General features: G+C 43.0%; 1 protein-coding gene across 1 annotated transcript in view; it reads right to left on the reverse strand.

Moving 5' to 3' along the window:
* Positions 1-20254, reverse strand: part of IL17REL (interleukin 17 receptor E like) — a 174934-nt gene that overhangs the window by 64926 nt on the left and 89754 nt on the right. The window contains exons 11-14 of the mRNA XM_077473408.1: positions 12287-12331; positions 8381-8438; positions 8052-8197; positions 1515-1580 (exon numbers count right to left, since the gene is read on the reverse strand). Coding sequence (XP_077329534.1) covers positions 1515-1580; positions 8052-8197; positions 8381-8438; positions 12287-12331 — 315 coding nt within the window. The remainder of the gene's footprint in view (positions 1-1514; positions 1581-8051; positions 8198-8380; positions 8439-12286; positions 12332-20254) is intronic.

Raw genomic sequence — 20254 nt, forward strand, 5'->3', positions numbered from 1 at the left:
TAAAAGCGAGGGACTGGCCAAGCATGTTTCCAGACCTAAACCCTATTGAGCATCTGTAGGAGGAGACCAAGGTCTCTAACATCCACCAGCTCTGTGATGTCATCATGGAGGAGTGGAAGAGGACTCCAGTGGCAACCTGTGAAGCTCTGGTGAATTCCATGACCAAGAGGGTTAAGGCAGTGCTGGAAAATAATGGTGGCCACACAAAATATTGACAACTTGGGCCCAATTTGCACATTTTCACTTAGGGGTGTACTCACTTTTGTTGCCAGCGGTTTAGACATTAATGGCTGTGTGTTGAGTTATTTTGAGGGGACAGCAAATGTACACTGTTATACAAGCTGTACACTCACTACTTTACATTGTAGCAAAGTGTCATTTCTTCAGTGTTGTCACATGAAAAGGTATAATAAAATATTTACAAAAATGTGAGGGGCGTACTCGCTTTTGTGAGCTATTGTGCATGAAACTGGACCCCGCCTAACATGGTTTTACTTCAACTAACATGTTTTCAAAATTCAAAGATTGCGTTATGAAGATTAAGATAATATCTGTAATTATTTAGATCTCTGGTATCCATGTTGTATGAATGCATTTTATGAGGTGTACCCAACTACAACTTTAATGTATTTTTTTATTTTATTCCTGCTATTATCTAGTAATGTGTGCAGACATGCACATGGCTGATTATATATATATATATATATATATATATATTGCAATCCAACTTTGTACTTTTTTACCAACTAACATGTTTTATTTTATTCTGCTACACCACTAAAATTCATATAAAATAACAAATTGTTCTAATGTTGGTGAAATGTATTATGACCATTTACAATTTGTGGAAAATGCCATCATACACAGGTTGACAATTATTTTTAAAAGCAATCAATATTTGATCAGTGGGGTTAAGGCAAAGCAGTGATTAGTGATAATCAAAGTGCAGTGTTTAATCCAGTTTAGGGAATCTTGCTCAAATTTCAGGGAACATTAACCTTGAAGCAAACCCCATTGAAGTCTATAGGGGGTAGACACATGATTTAATTGATTAAAACTTTGTTAGTGCTCCCGCCGCGAGATGATAGGGCACACTAGCAGCCACTGATTAACATGCAAACTGCTTTAAAATTTTGGTACTAATTACTTTTTTCAAAAAATCCTTAGTAGAGGTCACATATCTTTTTTTCTTTTCTCCATCAACACGTCATTGGGCTGGGGGAAGGAACTAAGCCGGAGCAGGCCACGTGTCCTGTGATATCGTCTCAGTATTTTGAGGCCCTTGCCCCAGACTATGCAAAGCAGAGTGGAAGTATGAGTCAAGGATCCGATCCACCCACCAACGACTTCGGGTTGGTGGGTCAACTCAGTTTATCTCAGGTTCATGTCCAGCCCCCTATATGTAATGAAGTACTCAAATGCAATGATGCACAGTACATATTAAGTCCTTAAAAATATTCTGCATCATAAGGTCATTTGGGTGTACTAGTGCTTCTTAAGTGCTCCAAGCTTACCTGGATGCAAATATTGGAGCCGCAAATCTCTCTGGACATATTCAGTGTCACGGTCTCCAGTGCTTCCTTGTGACATGAGATAAAACAAAGCACAGAATATGTAGAAAACAACATTCCTCTTTCTTTTACATTTCATGTTAAACATTAGGCTCAATTCACATAGCTAGTTTTCTCTTGTTCTGTTATTTCCTTAATACCAGACCTTCTTTACTTCCTACCTCTCAAATTTTAACCCTTTAGAGCCTGAGCTTGCTGGCCCTTTAAGGGGTTTAGAATGTTGGGAGGTGGGACGGAGCTTATGGGTGTGTTACTGCTGTGATTGGCTGTCACAGTGGTCACATGATCGGAAAGTTCCTTATTGCAAACAGCGAATGGGAGCTTTCCATTAGCCTCAGGGTGGTGATAACTGGGAGAGGTAATATCTGTGTGTCCTTGGAATTGACAAAATAACACTTTCTGAGACAAACAAATAAAATAGAACTAAAGGCACATTTTTTATTTTTTTTTACCTTTTGGATAGAGTTTTAAAACCATTGACTTGTTATTTTTTTGCCATCTATGTCCCATTGGGGAGATTTCTCTTCTTTTCCTGTAACATAGCCAAAACAGAAAGGGAGAGAAAATCCCTCCAATGTGAGGGAATCCTAAGTTGTCACCAGGGTCACCAGAACTAGTGAAAAAAAAAACAGCATAAGGGATCTAAGTGTAATAAAAACAACAGGTGTTTATTCAAAATTGAATAAAAAACAGATGCACTCACACAAGGACAGAGGTTGCAGAAGCTGTGGGTATAACGAGACAGTGAGCCATTGTACCTCCCATCCAGCTGATCCAATGGTGAACTGTCCAGCCAGGCTGTGGATTGAGCCGCACTGCTCTCCTGCTGGAAGCGGCTGACAGAAGCCAGTTCTGACACTTGTAAAGCCGCCCTCTGGGATGTCATCTTCTGATGGTATGTGTCCATAACAGAGCGCGTCTCTGGGGGGAATTCCTCTTTCCTCAGCCTAACTAAAAACCTACCCGTGGTCTGATTTAAACTAACAGCAGTGACTAAATACCTGTTAAATGATTGATGAGCAATGCTACTCAACCAATAGAAGTGGGCAGGATCGCTGCTCAAAAGGAGCAACATAATAGAAATATATAGAAATATAATGTATATAAAAGATATATATGATAGATTCAATATTTAATAAATTCATATATCATGCAAAATTGTGATAAAAAGTCAGACGTTTACAAAAACCACACAATCGTGAGACTACCGGCATTATGCATTAGATCATGACTCTAATAAATTGTTTGTTAATAGTACTGGTAGTGGTAGTAATAGATTAAAAAAGCTCTAATACTAACAGTGGTAGAAATGATGATGATAGTAAAAAATAATAATAGGGTGTATCTGTGTGTGTGTACTATATGTTGTCCTGGTAAAAGAATGGTAACAAATCAAATTACAAAGGATGAAGTGTGTACCATATTGTATATGGATGTATAAAGGTTGTGTCTAAGCAGTAACAAACCCCTAAGGGACAAGAAATGGTGTATAGGGTAGCCACTAGCCAATCCAGAAGTGATGTATCTGGAAAGACTCCCTGTATGCCAATATATATAGAAACTATTGCTGAAAAGTGGAGAATGATGCCTGAATTGGACTTGTAAACTCTAAAATGTTGTTATTAGTGATTCATTGTGTCCAAGGGGAACCTCATACGTATGGGGGGGGGGAACTAGATGACCGGAAACCTAGATGTAATATCAGAGAATTCTAGGGGTGGAAAAGAATAGAAAACAGAATTAAGAATTAATTTATGGTATAAAATCTAGTTCTTCATTCAAACCATTGGGGTTAAACAGTCCAACTAAATATACAGAATGTTTCCTGTGCACACAACCTTTTAAAGCATTCTCCTTCCCGCAAGGACAAATGGCACACTCTCATTTTACCTTCAACCTCTGCAACTGGTTCTTTGTGAGTGCATCTGCTTTTTAGTCAACTTTCATTAACAAATATTGTTTTTATTACACTTAGATCCCCAGCGCTGATTTCTCTTTGTTTTATCTTTGCATGTATGCAGAGCTTCCCCCTCTGTTTCTCTGGCAGCATGGAACTTTCAGGGTGGCAAGATGTCTGACGCTTCTATTTAGCATTTAACCACCCATGCGCATTAATGTCTTCCATCACTTGCTATTGTATATATTGCCAATATTGTTTGCAGTTTATATAGACACACACATACATATCACCTACCACACATGCTAGTATCTCTTAGGTGTATGCCCTTTTATGAATAGCACACATTTTGAGGATTTGTGTTTATTTTTCAATTATTATTATCAATAAATTATTTATTAATTTACCATATTGAATTTATTTTCCTTTCCCCCTGTGTTTTGGAGCTTTCACAATTGTGTTGAGCGCTTAGGAAAGTTTTTACTTCGTTTTGTTCTTCCTATTCTGATGTCAATCCAATATGTGTGGTTTTCTTTTACTGTCATGTTCAATGTTAATGGTAAGAAAGACAAATAGAGAGGGTGAATCTTCATAATAGGGGCACAGGCAGCAATAAAAGGCTGATAGTGGTTTAATCCCCCTCTACTTTGCCCAAAATTAAAAAGGATGTGTTGCCTTTAGATATACTTTTTTGAGAAAATAGGGCTTTCACAGAGCAGCCCAGGTCCTCCTCTTCCCGGGTCCCTCCCTGGTGCTCCTGGCTTCTCCCTTCTGCCGAGTACCCCCACAGTAAGCTGCTTGCACCCAAGCAGGAGTGTCCATTCACACACGAAGTCGCCCCCTCCATCTTCTGATTGGCTCACTGGCTGTGATTGACAGCAGCAGGAACCAATGGCTTTTGTTGATGCCAAAATCCAATCAGGAGTGCAATTCCCAAGAGAGGCAAGGCACTCGTGGACATGGCTGGATTGAGAGGGGGCTCAGGTAAGTGTTAGGGGTGGGCTGGGAAGGCTGCTACACACAAAATGTTTTTAACCTTCATGCATCTGCCTTTACAGCCACTTTAAAGTAGTTGTAAAGGCAGAAGATTTTTTTTAATCTTAATGCATTATATGGCTTGGCTTATATGGATTGGCTGAGGCACATCAGCGGCGCCATTTGCTCCTGCTGCCATCAATCAAAGTCAGCGAGCCAATGAGAAGAGAGAAAGAATTGGGCCAAATTGCGGTTCCACGTCTGAATGGACACACAGAGCTGCAGCTTGGCTTGGGTGGCTCCATAGCAAGCTGCTTGCTATGGGGCATTCAACAGGAGGGTGGCGCCAGGAGCACCGAGGAGGGACCCAAGAAGAGGAGGATCTGGGCTGCTCTGTGTGAAACCACTTCACAGAGCAAGTAAGTATACTATATATGAATTTTTCAAAGAAAGAATAAAAAGAGATTTTATTATCACTTTTAGTTGAGATCAAATACGTTTTGGTGTTATAATAACTCCAGCTTAGTAAAATGAGCCCACACTATATGATTAATAATGAAATGCAGGATCCTTGTGTTTTTGTAACCCTGAGGACAATAGATACAGTTTTTAACAAACCCGGCTAATTGCTGTCAGGGTATATCATTGTCATATGTTCTGGTATTTATAATTCACCTCAATAAAACGTGGAAAATTTGCTTAAAAAAATCCATTACCACAATGTTACTACATTATTATAAGAAATGTTCACATGTTTACACCATACGCAATTATTTCTATCACTGCAGGAGATATCTGAATACATACTAGTGTAAATCTTACATCTAGCATTTTTCAACAAAAAGCCTTAATCATAGCTATGTGAATCTAGTGTAAATCCTACATCAATCAGGAGCTAGTCATAAAATGTTAAATTAAATTAGTATGTATCTTTGCAGTCATTAAATTCCTGATGATGATGTTATATGCCAGCCTCCGGTGTTCAGCCCTCTAATACAAATCCAACCAAAGAGGAGCCAGCAACTTTATAACATCTTTGGTAATAATTCCTTTATTGGCTAACATGGAGAGATCAAATCCAACAAAAAGAGGCAAACGCATTTCAGCAAAAACCTTTAATCATAGCAATAATGAAGGCTTTTTGCTGAAACACGTTAGTATCCTTTCTTGGGATGTTATCTTACTATGTAAGCCAATAAAGGAACTATTGCTGCGGACATTACCAGGTTCTCGGTTCCTCTTTGGTTGGATTTGTATTTGAGGGCTGAACTGCAATCCCTGCTTGTGTACCGGATTATTCCTTTATACCAGAACTAGGAGGTTGAGAACAGTTGTTCCTTCTATTAGCCTCTGTTGTGTGCTATTTTACATTCCTTAAGCCGCGTACACACGGGCGGACTGTCTGGCCAACTTAGTCCGCCGAAACACATTTCAGCAGACAGTCCGCTCGTGTGTGGGCTTCAGCTGACTTTTTCAGCGTGCAGTCTGGCGGACTAAGTATTTTGGAATTTCCGTAATACTGTCCGTCGGACTCGCATTTCGGCGGACAATCCGCCCGTGTGTATACCAGTCCGCCGTACTTTTGAAATGAGCGGACTTTTCCCACCCGGAGAAAAGTCCGCTCATTTCGAGCGGGTATCCAGGTAGGCGGGGCCCGCGAAGGAGACGTCGCTGGCCCCGCCGCCTGGTATGGACTTAAAGGGGAACCCCAACGCCAAAAAAAATCAGCGTGGGGGTTCCCCCAAGTCCACAACAGACCCTTGTCCGAGCACGCTACCCGGCCGGCCAGGAAAGGGGGGCGAGCGAGCGCCCCCCCTCCTGAGCCGTACCAGGCCGCATGCCCTCAACACCCCAAAGCACCTTGTCCCCATGTTGATGAGGACAAGGGCCTCTTCCCGACAACCCTGGCCGTTGGTTGTCGGGGTCTGCGGACGGGGGGCTTATCGGAATCCGGGAGCCCCCTTTAATAAGGGGGCCCCCGGATACCGGCCCCCCACCCTATGTGAATGAGTATGGGGTACAATGTAGGGTACAGCTCCGGAGGTCTTCCGTCTTTGGGGGTCTTCTCGCCAGACTCCTCCGCTATCTTCTTGTAGCTCTTTTGCTAGCGGAGGAGTCCGGCTTTCTTCCTCGCCGCCAGCCTCTTCTCCCGACTTCGGGGGTCTTGTCCCCCTCTTCGGTTCTTCTGCCGGGCCACCGCGCCTTCTTATAGCTCTTTTACAGGCGGTGGCCCGGTCTTCTGTCGCCGCCGCTGCCGCCGCCTTCCATTCTTCTTCTTCTTCTTCTCCAGGAGATGTTGCCTCGACGATCTCTCCGGCCGGAATGCCAGGGACGCACTGCGCGGCCACTTATATAGGACAATGGGGCGGTGTCACATGGCTTTATGTCACATGGGTTGGTGTCACATGGTGACCCCGCCCCCTTACGATGTCATAGTCCCCATGTGACATCAACCCATGTGACCAACCCATGTGACATAAAGCCACGTGACACCGCCCCTTGTCCCTATATAAGTTGCCGCGCAGTGCGTCCCTGGCATTCCGGCCGGAGAGATCGTCGAGGCAACATCTCCTGGAGAAGAAGAAGAAGAAGAAGAACGGAAGGCGGCGGCGGCGGCGGCGGCGACAGAAGACCGGGCCACCGCCTGTAAAAGAGCTATAAGAAGGCGCGGTGGCCCGGCAGAAGAACCGAAGAGGGGGACAAGACCCCCGAAGTCGGGAGAAGAGGCCGGCGGCGAGGAAGAAAGCCGGACTCCTCCGCTAGCAAAAGAGCTCGAAGACGGAAGACCCCCGGAGCTGTGCAATAAAGTATTTTATCTCGTGTGTTGTGTTTTTTTTGTACTTTTATTTTACAGGTGAATGGGTAGGGGTACATTGTACCCCATACTCATTCACATAGGGTGGGGGGCCGGTATCCGGGGGCCCCCTTATTAAAGGGGGCTCCCGGATTCCGATAAGCCCCTCGCCCGCAGACCCCGACAACCAACGGCCAGGGTTGTCGGGAAGAGGCCCTTGTCCTCATCAACATGGGGACAAGGTGCTTTGGGGTGGGGGGGCCGCGCGGCCCCCCCTTCCCCAAGGCACCCCCCCATGTTGAGGGCACGCGGCCTGGTACGGTTTAGGAGGGGGGGGGCGCTCGCTCGCCCCCTCTCCTGGCCGGCCGGGTAGCGTGCTCGGACAAGGGTCTGTTGTGGCCTTGGGGGGGACCCCCACGCTGATTTTTTTCGGCGTTGGGGTTCCCCTTTAAGTCCATACCAGGCGGCGGGGTCAGCGACGTCTCCTTCGTGGGCCCCGCCTACCTGGAGACGCGCTCGAAATGAGCGGACTTTCCTCCGCGTGTGTGGGCGAGTCCGTTCATTTCAAAAGTAGGGCGGATAGTATGGCGGACTTAGTACGCCGTATTAGTCCGCTCAAAAAGTGGTGTGTGTGGTCAAGTCCGTTCATTCGAAAGTATGACGGACTGTCCGTCGGATTGTCTGACGGACTAAGTTGGCCAGACAGTCTGCCCGTGTGTACGCGGCTTTATTATGTTTACCAGTAGGAAGGTCTGTATTGCTTTGAATCTAAGTAAGAAAATACATGTATGTTGCAGCCTTTCTGTACACTCACCACATACACCAAAGTGTACTTCTGAAGGGGCTCACATGAATTAAAGTTTGTCCGGTTACAAATAAACACAGAGAACTTAGCCTTAGTTGGTGATGTCAGTCTGATTTCCATTGATTTAGCCATAAGATATGTTTTCATATGCCAAGCTGCAAATATTAGAACAGAAAGTATACATTATGAATTACGTATTTACTTGTATCTAGAAGGTTAAAAATACTTTAAACATTACCCCCCCACCCCAAATCCCCCCACCCACACACACATCCTGAATGCAATGAACAAAATGTGCGACTTCTGTAATTGCGACATATAATACGTTTTTCTATTACCAGAAAATGGTCCAGAAGTAAAGGGACATTTCACCCAAGAGCCTGTTTCTGTAGCAAACTGTGAATAAAAAAAAAAAGAAATTAGTTATGTAATATATTATATGTTTAATACTTGTCATTTATTAAATATATATCAAGTTAATTAGAAAATAAAAGTTGCATAGGGTTTTTCAGAATAAACATTTGCAACTAGGACAAATTCCGGTATAACATAGTTACATAGTTAGTAAGGTTGAATAAAGACACCAGTCCATCCAGTTCAACCTGAGTGAGTGTCCACAATTGTCCCTAACCCTGCACATTGCATCTCATCAAAATGTTCCTCCATTTTATGTATATATATATATATATTTTTTTTTTTAAGGTACCCATATAGCACCATCAATTTATGCAGCGCACCAAACACATTGGTCCCCACACCCAAGGAGCCCACAATCCAAGGTCCATAACTCACATTCATATACTTGGGCCAATTTTGGACAGAAGCCAATTAACCTACCAGCATGTCTTTGGTGTGTGGGAGGGAACCCACAAAAGCACAGGGAGAACATGCAAACTTCAGGCAGGTAGTGTCATGGTTGGGATATGAACCAGCTACCCTTTTTACTGCTAGGTGAGAGTGCTAACCACTACACCACTGTGCTTCCCAGTTTGGCATACCCTGTTTCCCCCAAAATAAGACCTAGCGTGATTGTCGGTGATGGCTGCAATATAAGCCATACCCCCCAAATAAGCCCTACCCCGTTTCCCCGAAAATAAGCCCTACCCTGAAAATAAGACCTACAAAGACTTTAACTAGAGCTTATTTGGGGGGTAGGGCTTATATTACAGCCATCACCGACAATCACGCTAGGTCTTATTTTCGGGGAAACAGGGTAGTTGTATATTGGGTTTTAATACACACAGAGGAAAGGTAATTCCATGCAAATTTATTAAAATACTACAAGGTAAATCATTTCCCATGATTAATGACCAAAGCAATTTAGAAAATATTTAAGCCAAAACTTGCATATAATTTATTAGTAAAATGTTTAGCACGTTAGACAACATTGGTAAGCAGTTAGCATGTTCATTGAATTAGACTTGCCTTATTCTGTGATAAAAGAGGCAAGAAAATAATAACTCTAATAATAAACAATATGGATAATTTAAATGAGTGTTTCTAGTAAACTAAAATGATCACTAAGGGCCGGTTCACACAGCGAGGCGCGGCGAGGCGTCTCCAACTTACCTCGCCGCGACCTGCGGGGAGCTCAGCGGCGACTTGCAGAGGACTTCTGTATAGAAGTCAATGCAAGTCGCCCCCGAAGTCGCCCCGAAGTAGTACAGGAACCTTTTTTCTGAGTCGGAGCGACTCGAGTCGCTCCTCTCAGAACGGTTCCATTGTACAGAACGGGGGCGACTTGCGGGAGCGAGGCGAGGCGAGCCGTGTCGCCTCGCCTCGCCTCGCTGTGTGAACCGGCCCTTACACGCACTTCTATGCCCTCCTTTTCTCAGACCCAAGAGTCCAATCTCTTTGCAAGTTCCATGTCAAATAGTATTAAAGCTTACAGAGGGTTAACTATGAAAATTGGGTGCTTAGGATCAACCATTGCATTATGGAAAGAGATTACATGCTGTTCCATACCATCATGAAGGGCCTGATATCTATCAAGGGCTCCAACAGAGCAGCGGTGGAGAACTGCAAAGGTGGGCAACATTGTGTATTCCCCCAGAAACAACAAAATGACAGATTCTCAGTGAAGGATATAAAAAAGCCAGGAGTTTAGGTAACATGTTACTTATTTTGCAAAGCAAAGATACATATCTATACCTGTAGATTTCATAGATGCCATATCTAAAATAGTTTCTACATAAATTAAATACTCAAATTATATTGATGCAAGACGGATTCTTGACAGATGCCTCAATCCTCATTAAACTTGACATTACAATCAGCAGTCCCTGCCTCACACTCACTGCAAAGCAATTCTTCCTTTTAGTGAAAAAAAAATGCAAAGTATTCCAAATCCTGCAAGAGGGCCCTGCAGCACAGTGCTCAGAGCATCTTCTCAGTGAAGTTTGGGAGAACATATATTCTCCTCCAGTTTTGGCCAGACGGAGAATAATGTCGCTCTTGCCTTGAACCATAGACGGAAGCTGATTAAAATGTAATTATACTATCTACCCCCCCCCCCCCCCCACCCCCAGACATTGCATTTTAGTCTGAGGTTATGTTTGGAAGTTTACCATAATTAAAATTATAGTTCAGCCAAAACATTTCCTCTAGTTGTGGATAGAGAAGGAAGTGTTAGAATCCCTGTCTCATTTTCATTGCACTGAAGATATTTGCCAGCACACCACAGATCTCAATTTTTTTTTATTAAAGAAAGAGATGGCAACACTCACTTGGGTATAATTAGAACGTAGTGCAGCGCTCTACTACTACTACTAAGAATCTTATATAGTATATATAGTAACAATCATGTATAAATACAACAGTGCAAAATTCTACCAATGTGCTTAAAATGTAAAGAAAAAAATATATATATACTAATGAGCAAATATGTTTATTTGTCTATTTATTTGTCTATTTACTCATCTTCTGAACACAGCTAAGGCCTGTATCCCAGCTCTATGGAAGCAGGAATCACCCCCCTCGATCTCGCTGTGTCTTAAAAAAATAGCCGCCATATATGCTATGGAAAAAGCCACTGCAACCATGTTAGGTAAAGAGGAGAAATTCAATAAAAAATTGATACAATGGTCTCTTTTTGCCAGTATCAGGGAATATGGCTGTGCACTTGAAGAGGGGGATCAGGCGGGATAATTAAGGGAGGGATTTTCTTTTTTTTGTTTTGTTTTTTGTTTTGTTTGTTCGTTTTTATTATATATGTGTATAGGATGGACGTGAAGGTAAAACGTATATAAATGTTGTAATATATAAAATATAAGAAATGTGAAATTTCAAGACTTTATATATCTGCCAAAAATAGAATTGATCTATGTTAAAGATATAATTTGTGATACGCATGCAATTGAATTGTGTTTGTCTATATGTAAAAAAAAAATTGAAAAATAAAATATAGAATAAAAAAAAAAAAAAAAAAAGAACTTGTGGCTGCCAACTGCTGTGAATGATGCAATTATAAAATGTTCCCGGGAATAATTTGTGATTGCAGAATTCACAACTTCTCCCTCCGGCATTGTAATGGTGAGCAATCAAAGCACTATCTGACATTGATGCTGTGCCAAAGCACATAAAACTGGCAACTGCAGTGCTCTGCCATGTTTAAATATATTGGTTGTAGCAACAAGGTGCCATGTAGGACACATTTATTAATTAATGTGGAAAATAGAAGATGATAGCAGAATTCTCCCCCACTTTGTGCTATGTAATAGAAGAGATCTGAAGCATTTTTTGAAATATATTAATTGAAAAGTACAAAATAGTAACTGATGTACTGTGCTATGTGCTACATCTCAATTTAAATGGCTGCTTCAAAGGGCTAAAATCATGAGGTATCTGCTAAGTGTCCTCACTAGAGATGAGCATTGGCCTCCTCCTAAGTCATCTCTATCTGAACTCCAAAGTCACACTCCTATATTTTTACTCCAATAAGCTGTGGACCTGGTAATTCCTGCTGTTGGAAATCACTCAGTCCACAGGTCACTGGAGTAAAGAAAAAGAAAAAAAAAGCACAAGTTTGGAGTTTGAGTAGAGATGAGCCATGCTACACGCATTAAAACAAAGGGGTTGATTTAAGTAGTCTGTTCCCTTTGAAAGGGGAAAACAGCACTGAATTGTCATGTGCAGAGTCCAGAATACCATCACTTCTAAAATACTGTATATTATATCCAATAGTTTTTTTTAATATTTAGTATTTTTTACCTATGTTGTTTTTTTAGAAACATAAATATACTTACCTTCATGCAAAGTCTGGGGTGTGTATCTACATGAGAATATGAAACCTGAATTATGAATAAAAAAATAAAAATAAATCATAAACAAAAAAGTATAAAACATATAATTGTATTTACATCATAATTAAATTGCTGTAATAACAATGTGTTACTTGAACTTGAAATTATAAAATATTTTTAATTTTTTTTACAAACCAAACTGTTCCTTTATTGAAACTTTGGCATGGTACAGAGTTCAAATACACTCAATGGCACAGTAACAGTATAGATAGTGACAGTTAAGGATGAGCCGACCCCCCCCCCCCCCCCCCCAGTTCGGTTTGCACCAGAACATACGTGCTGGCAAAAAATTCGGACAAACACGCGAACACCGTTAAAGTCTATGGGGCACGAACATGGAAAATCAAAAGTGCTCATTTTAAAGGCTTATATGCAAGCTATTGTCACAAAAAGTGTTTGGGGACCTGGGTCCTGCCCCAGGAGACATGTATCAATGCAAAAAAAGTTTTAAAAACTGCAGTTTTTTCAGGAGCAGTGATTTTAGTAATGCTTAAAGTGAAACAATAAAAATGAAAAATTCCTTTAAATATCATGTCTGTGAGGTGTCTATAGTATGCCTGTAAAGTAGCACAGTTTTCCCGTGTTTAGAACAATGCCACAGCAAAATGAAATTTCTAAAGGAAAAAAGTAATTTAAAACTGATTGTGGCTGTAATGAACTGTCGGGTCCCGGGAATATAGATAAAACTCTTTGAAAAAAAAATGCGTGGGGGGTCCCTCCAAAATCCATACCACACCCTTATTCGAGCACGCAAACCTGCAGGCCGCAGGAAAAGAGAGAGAGTGCCCCCCTCCTGAACCATACCAGACCACATGCCCTCAACATGGGGAGGATGCTTTCTGGTTAAAGGGGGCTTCCAGATTCTAATAAGCCCCCCGCCCACAGTCCCCCTCAACCACCGGGCAAGCGTTGTGGGGAGAAGGCTCTTGCCCCCATCAACAAGGTGCTTTGGGGGCTACTCCAAAGCATCCTCCCCATGTGGAGGCCATGTAGCCTGATATGGTTCGGGGGTGCTCTCTTATCCCCTCCCTATTTTCCTGCAGCCTGGCAAGTTGTGTGCTCAGATAAGGGTCTGGTATGGATTTTGGGGGGCCTGTCCCAATTTTTTTTTTAAATGTGCACAGGGTTCCCCTTGACATCAGGTCTGGTATGGATTTTAGGGAGTCCCCTATGCCATTTTTTTTTTTAAATTGGCGCAGGGTTTCCCTTAATATCTATACCAGACCTGAAAGGCCTGGTATGGATTATGGGGGGGGGACCCCCACACAATAAAAAAAAATGGTTCAGGTTTCCCCTTAATATTCATACCAGACCCAAAGAGCCTGGTAATGGACTGGGGGGGACCCAACAATTCATTACAACCGCGATCAGTTTCAAATGACTTTCTTTCCTTACTAAGGACACCCCCGAGGCACGATATTTAAAGGGGTCAGAAACCATAAAATCAGACCAAGACAGAAGTACAGTTAAATCACACTTGTTTAATAATAAAAGTACATAGAACAAATGTAGTCAAACATAGCCAGAGTCCAGGAAATGGAACAGATATTCAGACAAGTCAAGCATCAGGGAGCCGGAGATGAGCGTAGTAAAACAGCAAGCAGGATCTGGAGCCAGAAGGGATGTCAGCCAAGCAAGTCTTTTAACAGGAATGCAGGAGAGCATCTCTGTGATGTTGGCAAAGGCAAAGCTCCTCTGGACTGGATGGCTTAAGTAGGCAGGACTGATGAGCAGGATATCAGCAACAGCTGAGTAACTGTGGAGAGAGATTGGAGCTGGCAATTAGCCAACAGCTGACCGTTTTTAAAACTTTTTTTTTGCATTGATACATGTCCCCTGGGGCAGGTCTTGGGTGCCCAAATACTTTTTATGGCTTTTGAATTTGCAGCGAACACTGCATAATATTCGCTGTTCAGCGAACAGGTGAACACCAGATGTTTGGGCTCATCCCTAGTGACAGTATTGACAGTACAATGTCTGCTCGGAATAAACAGAATTAACCCGATCCTACACAAATGCTAAATCAAGGCCCTCAGCCAAAGATAAGTCTTGAATCAAACAAGATAGGGCAGCACAGCCACCCAGCACCCAGTAGTCAAGATAGCCAGGTGAAAAAGAGCTCTGCCGGGGGGGCGCATGAGCAGACTCTGACAGGACGGACATGAACTGTTAGAACTAAGCTCTGTGTAAAGAGAAAAGCTGCCATATACATCAAGCCCACAGGCTTCAGACCCACTGGCTTCAGACCCACCCTAACACCAGAGACCCTGAAGCTTGGTTTGGACAGACAAATATGGTGCTGGGAGGCACCCGCACCAAAACAAAAAGCTCCTCCATTACTGAAGCACAGGCACGGGCCGCAGCTAAAATGGCACTGGTCCCTTCCTCCAACACCTCAGCATGCTCCCACAAAAAAAAAGCTTATCCCGCCAGACTCCACAGGTGAGTCAGACTCAGAATTATGCCTCTTTACAAGACTTTCCTACTCCCCCAGCTTTACTAAAGCAATTTGAACGAATGCTTCATAAAGCTCTGAGGCAGACATCTGAGCATATAACTAACAGCCTCACAAAACAATTAAGGGAGCTGGGTAACCACACAGAAGTGTTAGAACTAAGGTGTCCTTTTATGAAACTGTGGTAAAATACCGCTATTCAGTTCTCAGGCATTCTCAGAGGAGATCGCTCTCCTCTGAGTGCCTGTTTATGATGATCTGTAGATTGCTTCTCATGTTGAGTTGAGAAGCGAGCTACAAACGCCGGGAACTCCTGAGAACGGCTCCTCTCACTGTAATCTCGCGTGATGTAGCGGGATTACAGTATGAGGAGGTGTAAAATACAAACGTTGAACACAAATCAGCACACATTATTCCCCAACATATTAATAAAGTTAAATCCCCCCTACACACTATACTTATATATTTAAATGTGAATGGTGTAATATAACATAATTTTAATAAAGTGTACAAGTATAAATATTTATTAATAAATTAAAATAAAATATATTTCATAATTGAGAAACCCCCGTATAACTGTAATAGATCATGCCATAGGTAAAACCATATTTCAGTGTTTACAAAATTGCATTTACTAATAAATTAAAAAAGATATAAAAATGACATTAATAATAGCATTTAAATGCAGGTAGAATAATATATATACACATATATATATATATATATATATATATATATATATATATATATATATATATATATATATATATATATATATACATATATATATATACACATATATATATATATATATATACATACATATATATATATATATATATATATATATATATATATATAGACATACATACATACATATATATATATATATATATATATATATATATATATATATATAAAGAATTGTTAACAGTTATTTACAATACCTCACATTTTTGTAAATATTTTATTCTATCTTTTCATGTGACAACACTGAATAAATGACACTTTGCTACAAAGTAAAGTAGTGAGTGCACAGCTTTTATAACAGTGTAAATTTACTGTCCCCTCAAAATAACTCAACACACCACGCCATTAATGTCTAAACTGCTGAAAACTAAAGTGAGTACACCCCTAATTGAAAATTTCCAAATTGGGCCCAAAGTGTCAGAATTTTGTGTGGCTACCATTATTTTCCAGCACTGCCTTAACCCTCTTGGGCATGGAGCTTACCAGAGCTTCACAGGTTGCCACTGGAGTCCTCTTCCACTCCTCCATGACGATATCACGGAGCTGGTGGATGTTAGAGACCTTGCGCTTCTCTACCTTCTGTTTGAGGATACCCCACAGATGCACAATAGGGTTTAGGTCTGGAGACATGCTTGGCCAGTCCATCACCTTTACCCTCAGCTTCTTTAGCAAGGCAGTGATCATCTTGGAGGTGTGTTTGGGGTTGTTATCATGTTGGAATACTGCCCTGCGACCCAGTTTCTGAAGGGAGGGGATCATGCTCTGCTTCAGTACATGTTGGCATTCATGGTTCCCTCAATGAACTGTAGCTCCCCAGTGCCGGCAGCAGACCATGACACTCCCATCACCATGCTTGACTGTAGGCAATATACACTTGTCTTTGTACTCCTGACCTGGTTGCCACCACACACGCTTGACACCATCTGAACCAAATACGTTTATCTTGGTCTCATCAGACCACAGGACATGGTTCCAGTAATCCATGTCCTTAGTCTGCGTGTCCATAGGCTTTCTTATGCATCATCTTTAGAAGAGGCTTCTTTCTGGGACGAAAGCAATGCAAACCAATTTGATGCACTGTGCGGCGTATGGTCTGAGCACTGACAGGCTGACCCCCCCACCCCCACCCCTTCAACCTTTGCAGAAATGCTGGCAGCACTCATACTTCTATTTCCCAAAGACAACTTCTGCATATGACGTTGAGCATGTGCACTCAACTTCTTTGGTAGACCATGGCGAGGCCTGTTCTGAGTGGAACCTGTCCTGTTAAACCGCTGTATGGTCTTGGCCACTGTGCTGCAGCTCAGTTTACGAGTCTTGGAAATCTTTTTATAGCCTAGGCCATCTTTATGTAGAGCAACAATTCCTTTTTTTCACATCCTCAGAGAGTTTGTTGCCATGAGGTGCCATGTTGAACTTCCAGTGACCAGTATGAGAGAGTGAGAGCGATAACACACCTGCTCCCCATTCACATCTGAGACCTTGTAACACCAACAAATCACAGGGCATCGGGAAGGAAAATGGCTAATTGGGCCCAATCTGGACATTTTCACTTAAGGGTGTATTCACTTTTGTTGCCAGCGGTTTAGACATTAATGGCTGTGTGTTGAGTTATTTTGAGGGGACAGCAAATTTACACTGTTATACAAGCTGTACATTCACTACTTTACATTGTAGCAAAGTGTCATTTCTTCAGTGTTGTCACATGAAAAGATAGAAGAAAATGTTTACAAAAATGTGAGGGGTGTGTACTCACTTTTGTGAGATACTGTAAATAGAGAGAGAGGGAAAGAGACTGGCATCACAATTGTGCAATCACATGCTTGTGATACATTGCTGTGCATGCAATGTAAATTTAAATCAAATTGCATTTGCACCAAAATGGTGCAGGACCCTTTATTTGGTCTGTACTGGAATCGGATCACATGGGTGTTCACACCCATGCTATTCAATTCCTGCACCATTTCACGTTCACACTGCGATCTGTGAAATGATCTAGGGGTGTCATTAACTTTACATTGACACCAGCAGCGGTGCACAGAACCCACACAGGAATCACGCTGGTTCACGCATCACACAAGCGTGAACCCAGCCAGAGACATAAACATCTACAATATATATATATACATATATATACATATTGTAGACATGTCACTGGAGAAGTGGTTGAGGGGGTGTACATCTCACCTAGGTTGCTACACAGTGTGAGATGGTAAGTCCAGGATGGATCAGTTTCTCAGCAGCAATATGCTGCTGAGTTGTTATTTAATCTTGCCGGGCCTGGGTTTATATGGAATGGCAGGTAGGTTTGGTAGAGGGACCTGTCATTCCACACCCCCCATCCCTTGTTCCAGTTCTGGGTTTTGGATCAGGTGAGCTTTGATCCTAATTAGCCTGGGAAGGTAAAGGCTCTGCGGGCCTGCAGGTGTTCGCTCTCAGCCAGGGAAACGAACAGTCTGTGTGTTTGAGGAAGCTGCAAGCACAGCCACTGCTGGAGCTAAAATCCACCCTGCGATATCCAGGCGAAAGACGCTGTGTTTATAAGTGTCAGATAGGTGAGAAGAACCTGTTTAGTAAGCGCCCAGCCGGGCTAGGTTGTTTGTTTTTGTTATTATTTTGTTCCTGTTATACACAAGAAGCACGGTGTTGCTGTATATTTTGTTTGTTGGACTGTTTGTACCACGAATAAACGCCAAGGTCTGCTTTATCAAGTCCAAGTCTGCTGTGAACTGTCTCCAAACACACCCTACCCCGGGAAGATCCCTTACAATTGGTGGAGGTAGCGGGCAACACGGTTGCTAGGGGCAACGGTGTGGACAGACTTGGCTACAGCTGCTGATGTCCTGGGTGAAAGCTGCAACTACACTCCAAGAACAGTCCAGCAACATGGAGGAGATGCTGAAGCAGTTTATGCAAGTGAGTTTGCAACAACAGCAGGCGCAGACAGAGGCCAATAGACGACATGAACAGTCCATGGCTGCATAACAGCAGATGCATAAGGAAGAGTTGCAAGCTTTGCGCCAAAGCCAACAACAACTTATCGAGCACCTGATAGTAAATCGAGAGGCGCCTGTGGTTGCTAATCCACCCACAGTGATGGGAGCCGCTCCAGAGATTTTTTTTGGGAGAAGGACTGTGCAGAAAGCGCTGCAAAAGATGACTGCTGAGGACGATGTTGAGGCCTATCTAACAGTATTTGAGCGCGTGGCTGAGCGAGAGAAGTTACCAGCCGCTGAGTGGGCAGAGGTAATTGCGCCCTATTTAACAGGTGAACCTCAAAAGGCCTACTATGACCTCAGTGAGCAAGAGGTTAAGGACTATACTCGGCTAAAAGAGGAGATACTTGCCCGACTAGGAGTTACTACTGCAGTCCGTGCCCGGAGGGTACGCAACTGGAGCTACAGTCTGGACAAATCAGCGAGGTCCCAGATGTATGACCTAATCCATTTGGCAAGAAAGTGGTTGGAGCCAGACACTTCTACTCCTGCACAAATCCTAGAGAAGGTCGTGATGGATCGCTACCTCCGAGCGCTTCCTACTGACCTGCAACGCTGGGTGGGACAAGGTGATCCTAAGAATGCAAACGAACTTGTCAACCTTGTGGAGAGGTTCCAGGCGACTGAGGACTACCTCCGTGATGTTCCTGCAGCATCTTCACCTCCCCGGAGCGCCAGATCTGTGCCGTCAGCTGGTAAGAGACTTCCATCTATTGGGGGAGTGTGGAGGGGTGCTGATGGAGGGAAAAGGGCTCAAGTGGTGTCTCAGGGACAAAAGACTGGTGATGGTCCCGGGTGGCTAAGGGGCTCTGAAAAGGACTCCTTGCCAAAGAGACCAGGCCCTATCCAGTGTTGGAGATGCCATGAGGCGGGACACGTGTCTGCCCATTGCCCTCTTACCACTGAACCCATGGAGTGTGACGCTAGCCGGCGTCAGTCGCTGTTTGCGGAACCATCTTGTGCTGCAGTTCCTGGACTAGAGACTGAACCGCAAATCTGCAATATTACCATCAATGACCTTCCCGTTGAGGCGTTAATGGACTCGGGAAGCCTTGTAACCTTGGTGCATGCTAGCCTGGTGGCTGGGGACTTAGAGTCTAAAAAGCATATGAGTGTTGTGTGCATACATGGTGATACCAAAGTGTACCCTATAGTGCTGGCTAAAGTCGGGACTGAACAAGGCACCGTACAATATGAAGTGGGTGTGGTAAAAAACCTCATGCATAATGTAATATTGGGGCGCGATTTTCCATTATTCTGGGCTCTCTGGGAAAAAAGAAAAATACCCAAAAGGAGTGGGGATACCTCTAAGGGGGTTGCTTTGTCCCCTGTGAATGATAGAAGTGTGCAGGATGAAAATGATTGTTCTCCTTTGCAGGTCCTGGCTGGGGAGGAGGAGGCTCCTCCCACTGAGCAAAATATACTAGACTTAGAGGTGTCTAGGGATAATTTTGGCGCTGCACAATTACAGGACCCCACTCTCAAAAATGCGAGAGAGCAGGTTGCTGTTATGAATGGGGTACCTCAGGAACCAGATGCTGAAAAAAGATTTCCACATTTTTCGGTGACTAATGATCTTTTCTATAGAGTCAATAAGGTTAAGGATGAGATTGTGGAACAGCTTCTGGTACCTAAGCCGTACCGGCGTCAGGTGCTTGACATGGCACATAACCATGTTCTTGGGGGACACTTGGGGACTGACAAAACGCG

The sequence above is a fragment of the Lithobates pipiens genome, unplaced genomic scaffold (assembly GCF_037356315.1).
Source record: "Lithobates pipiens isolate NorthernLeopardFrog02 unplaced genomic scaffold, aLitPip1_a1.2 Scaffold_8, whole genome shotgun sequence".
In the NCBI taxonomy this organism is placed as follows: domain Eukaryota; kingdom Metazoa; phylum Chordata; class Amphibia; order Anura; family Ranidae; genus Lithobates; species Lithobates pipiens.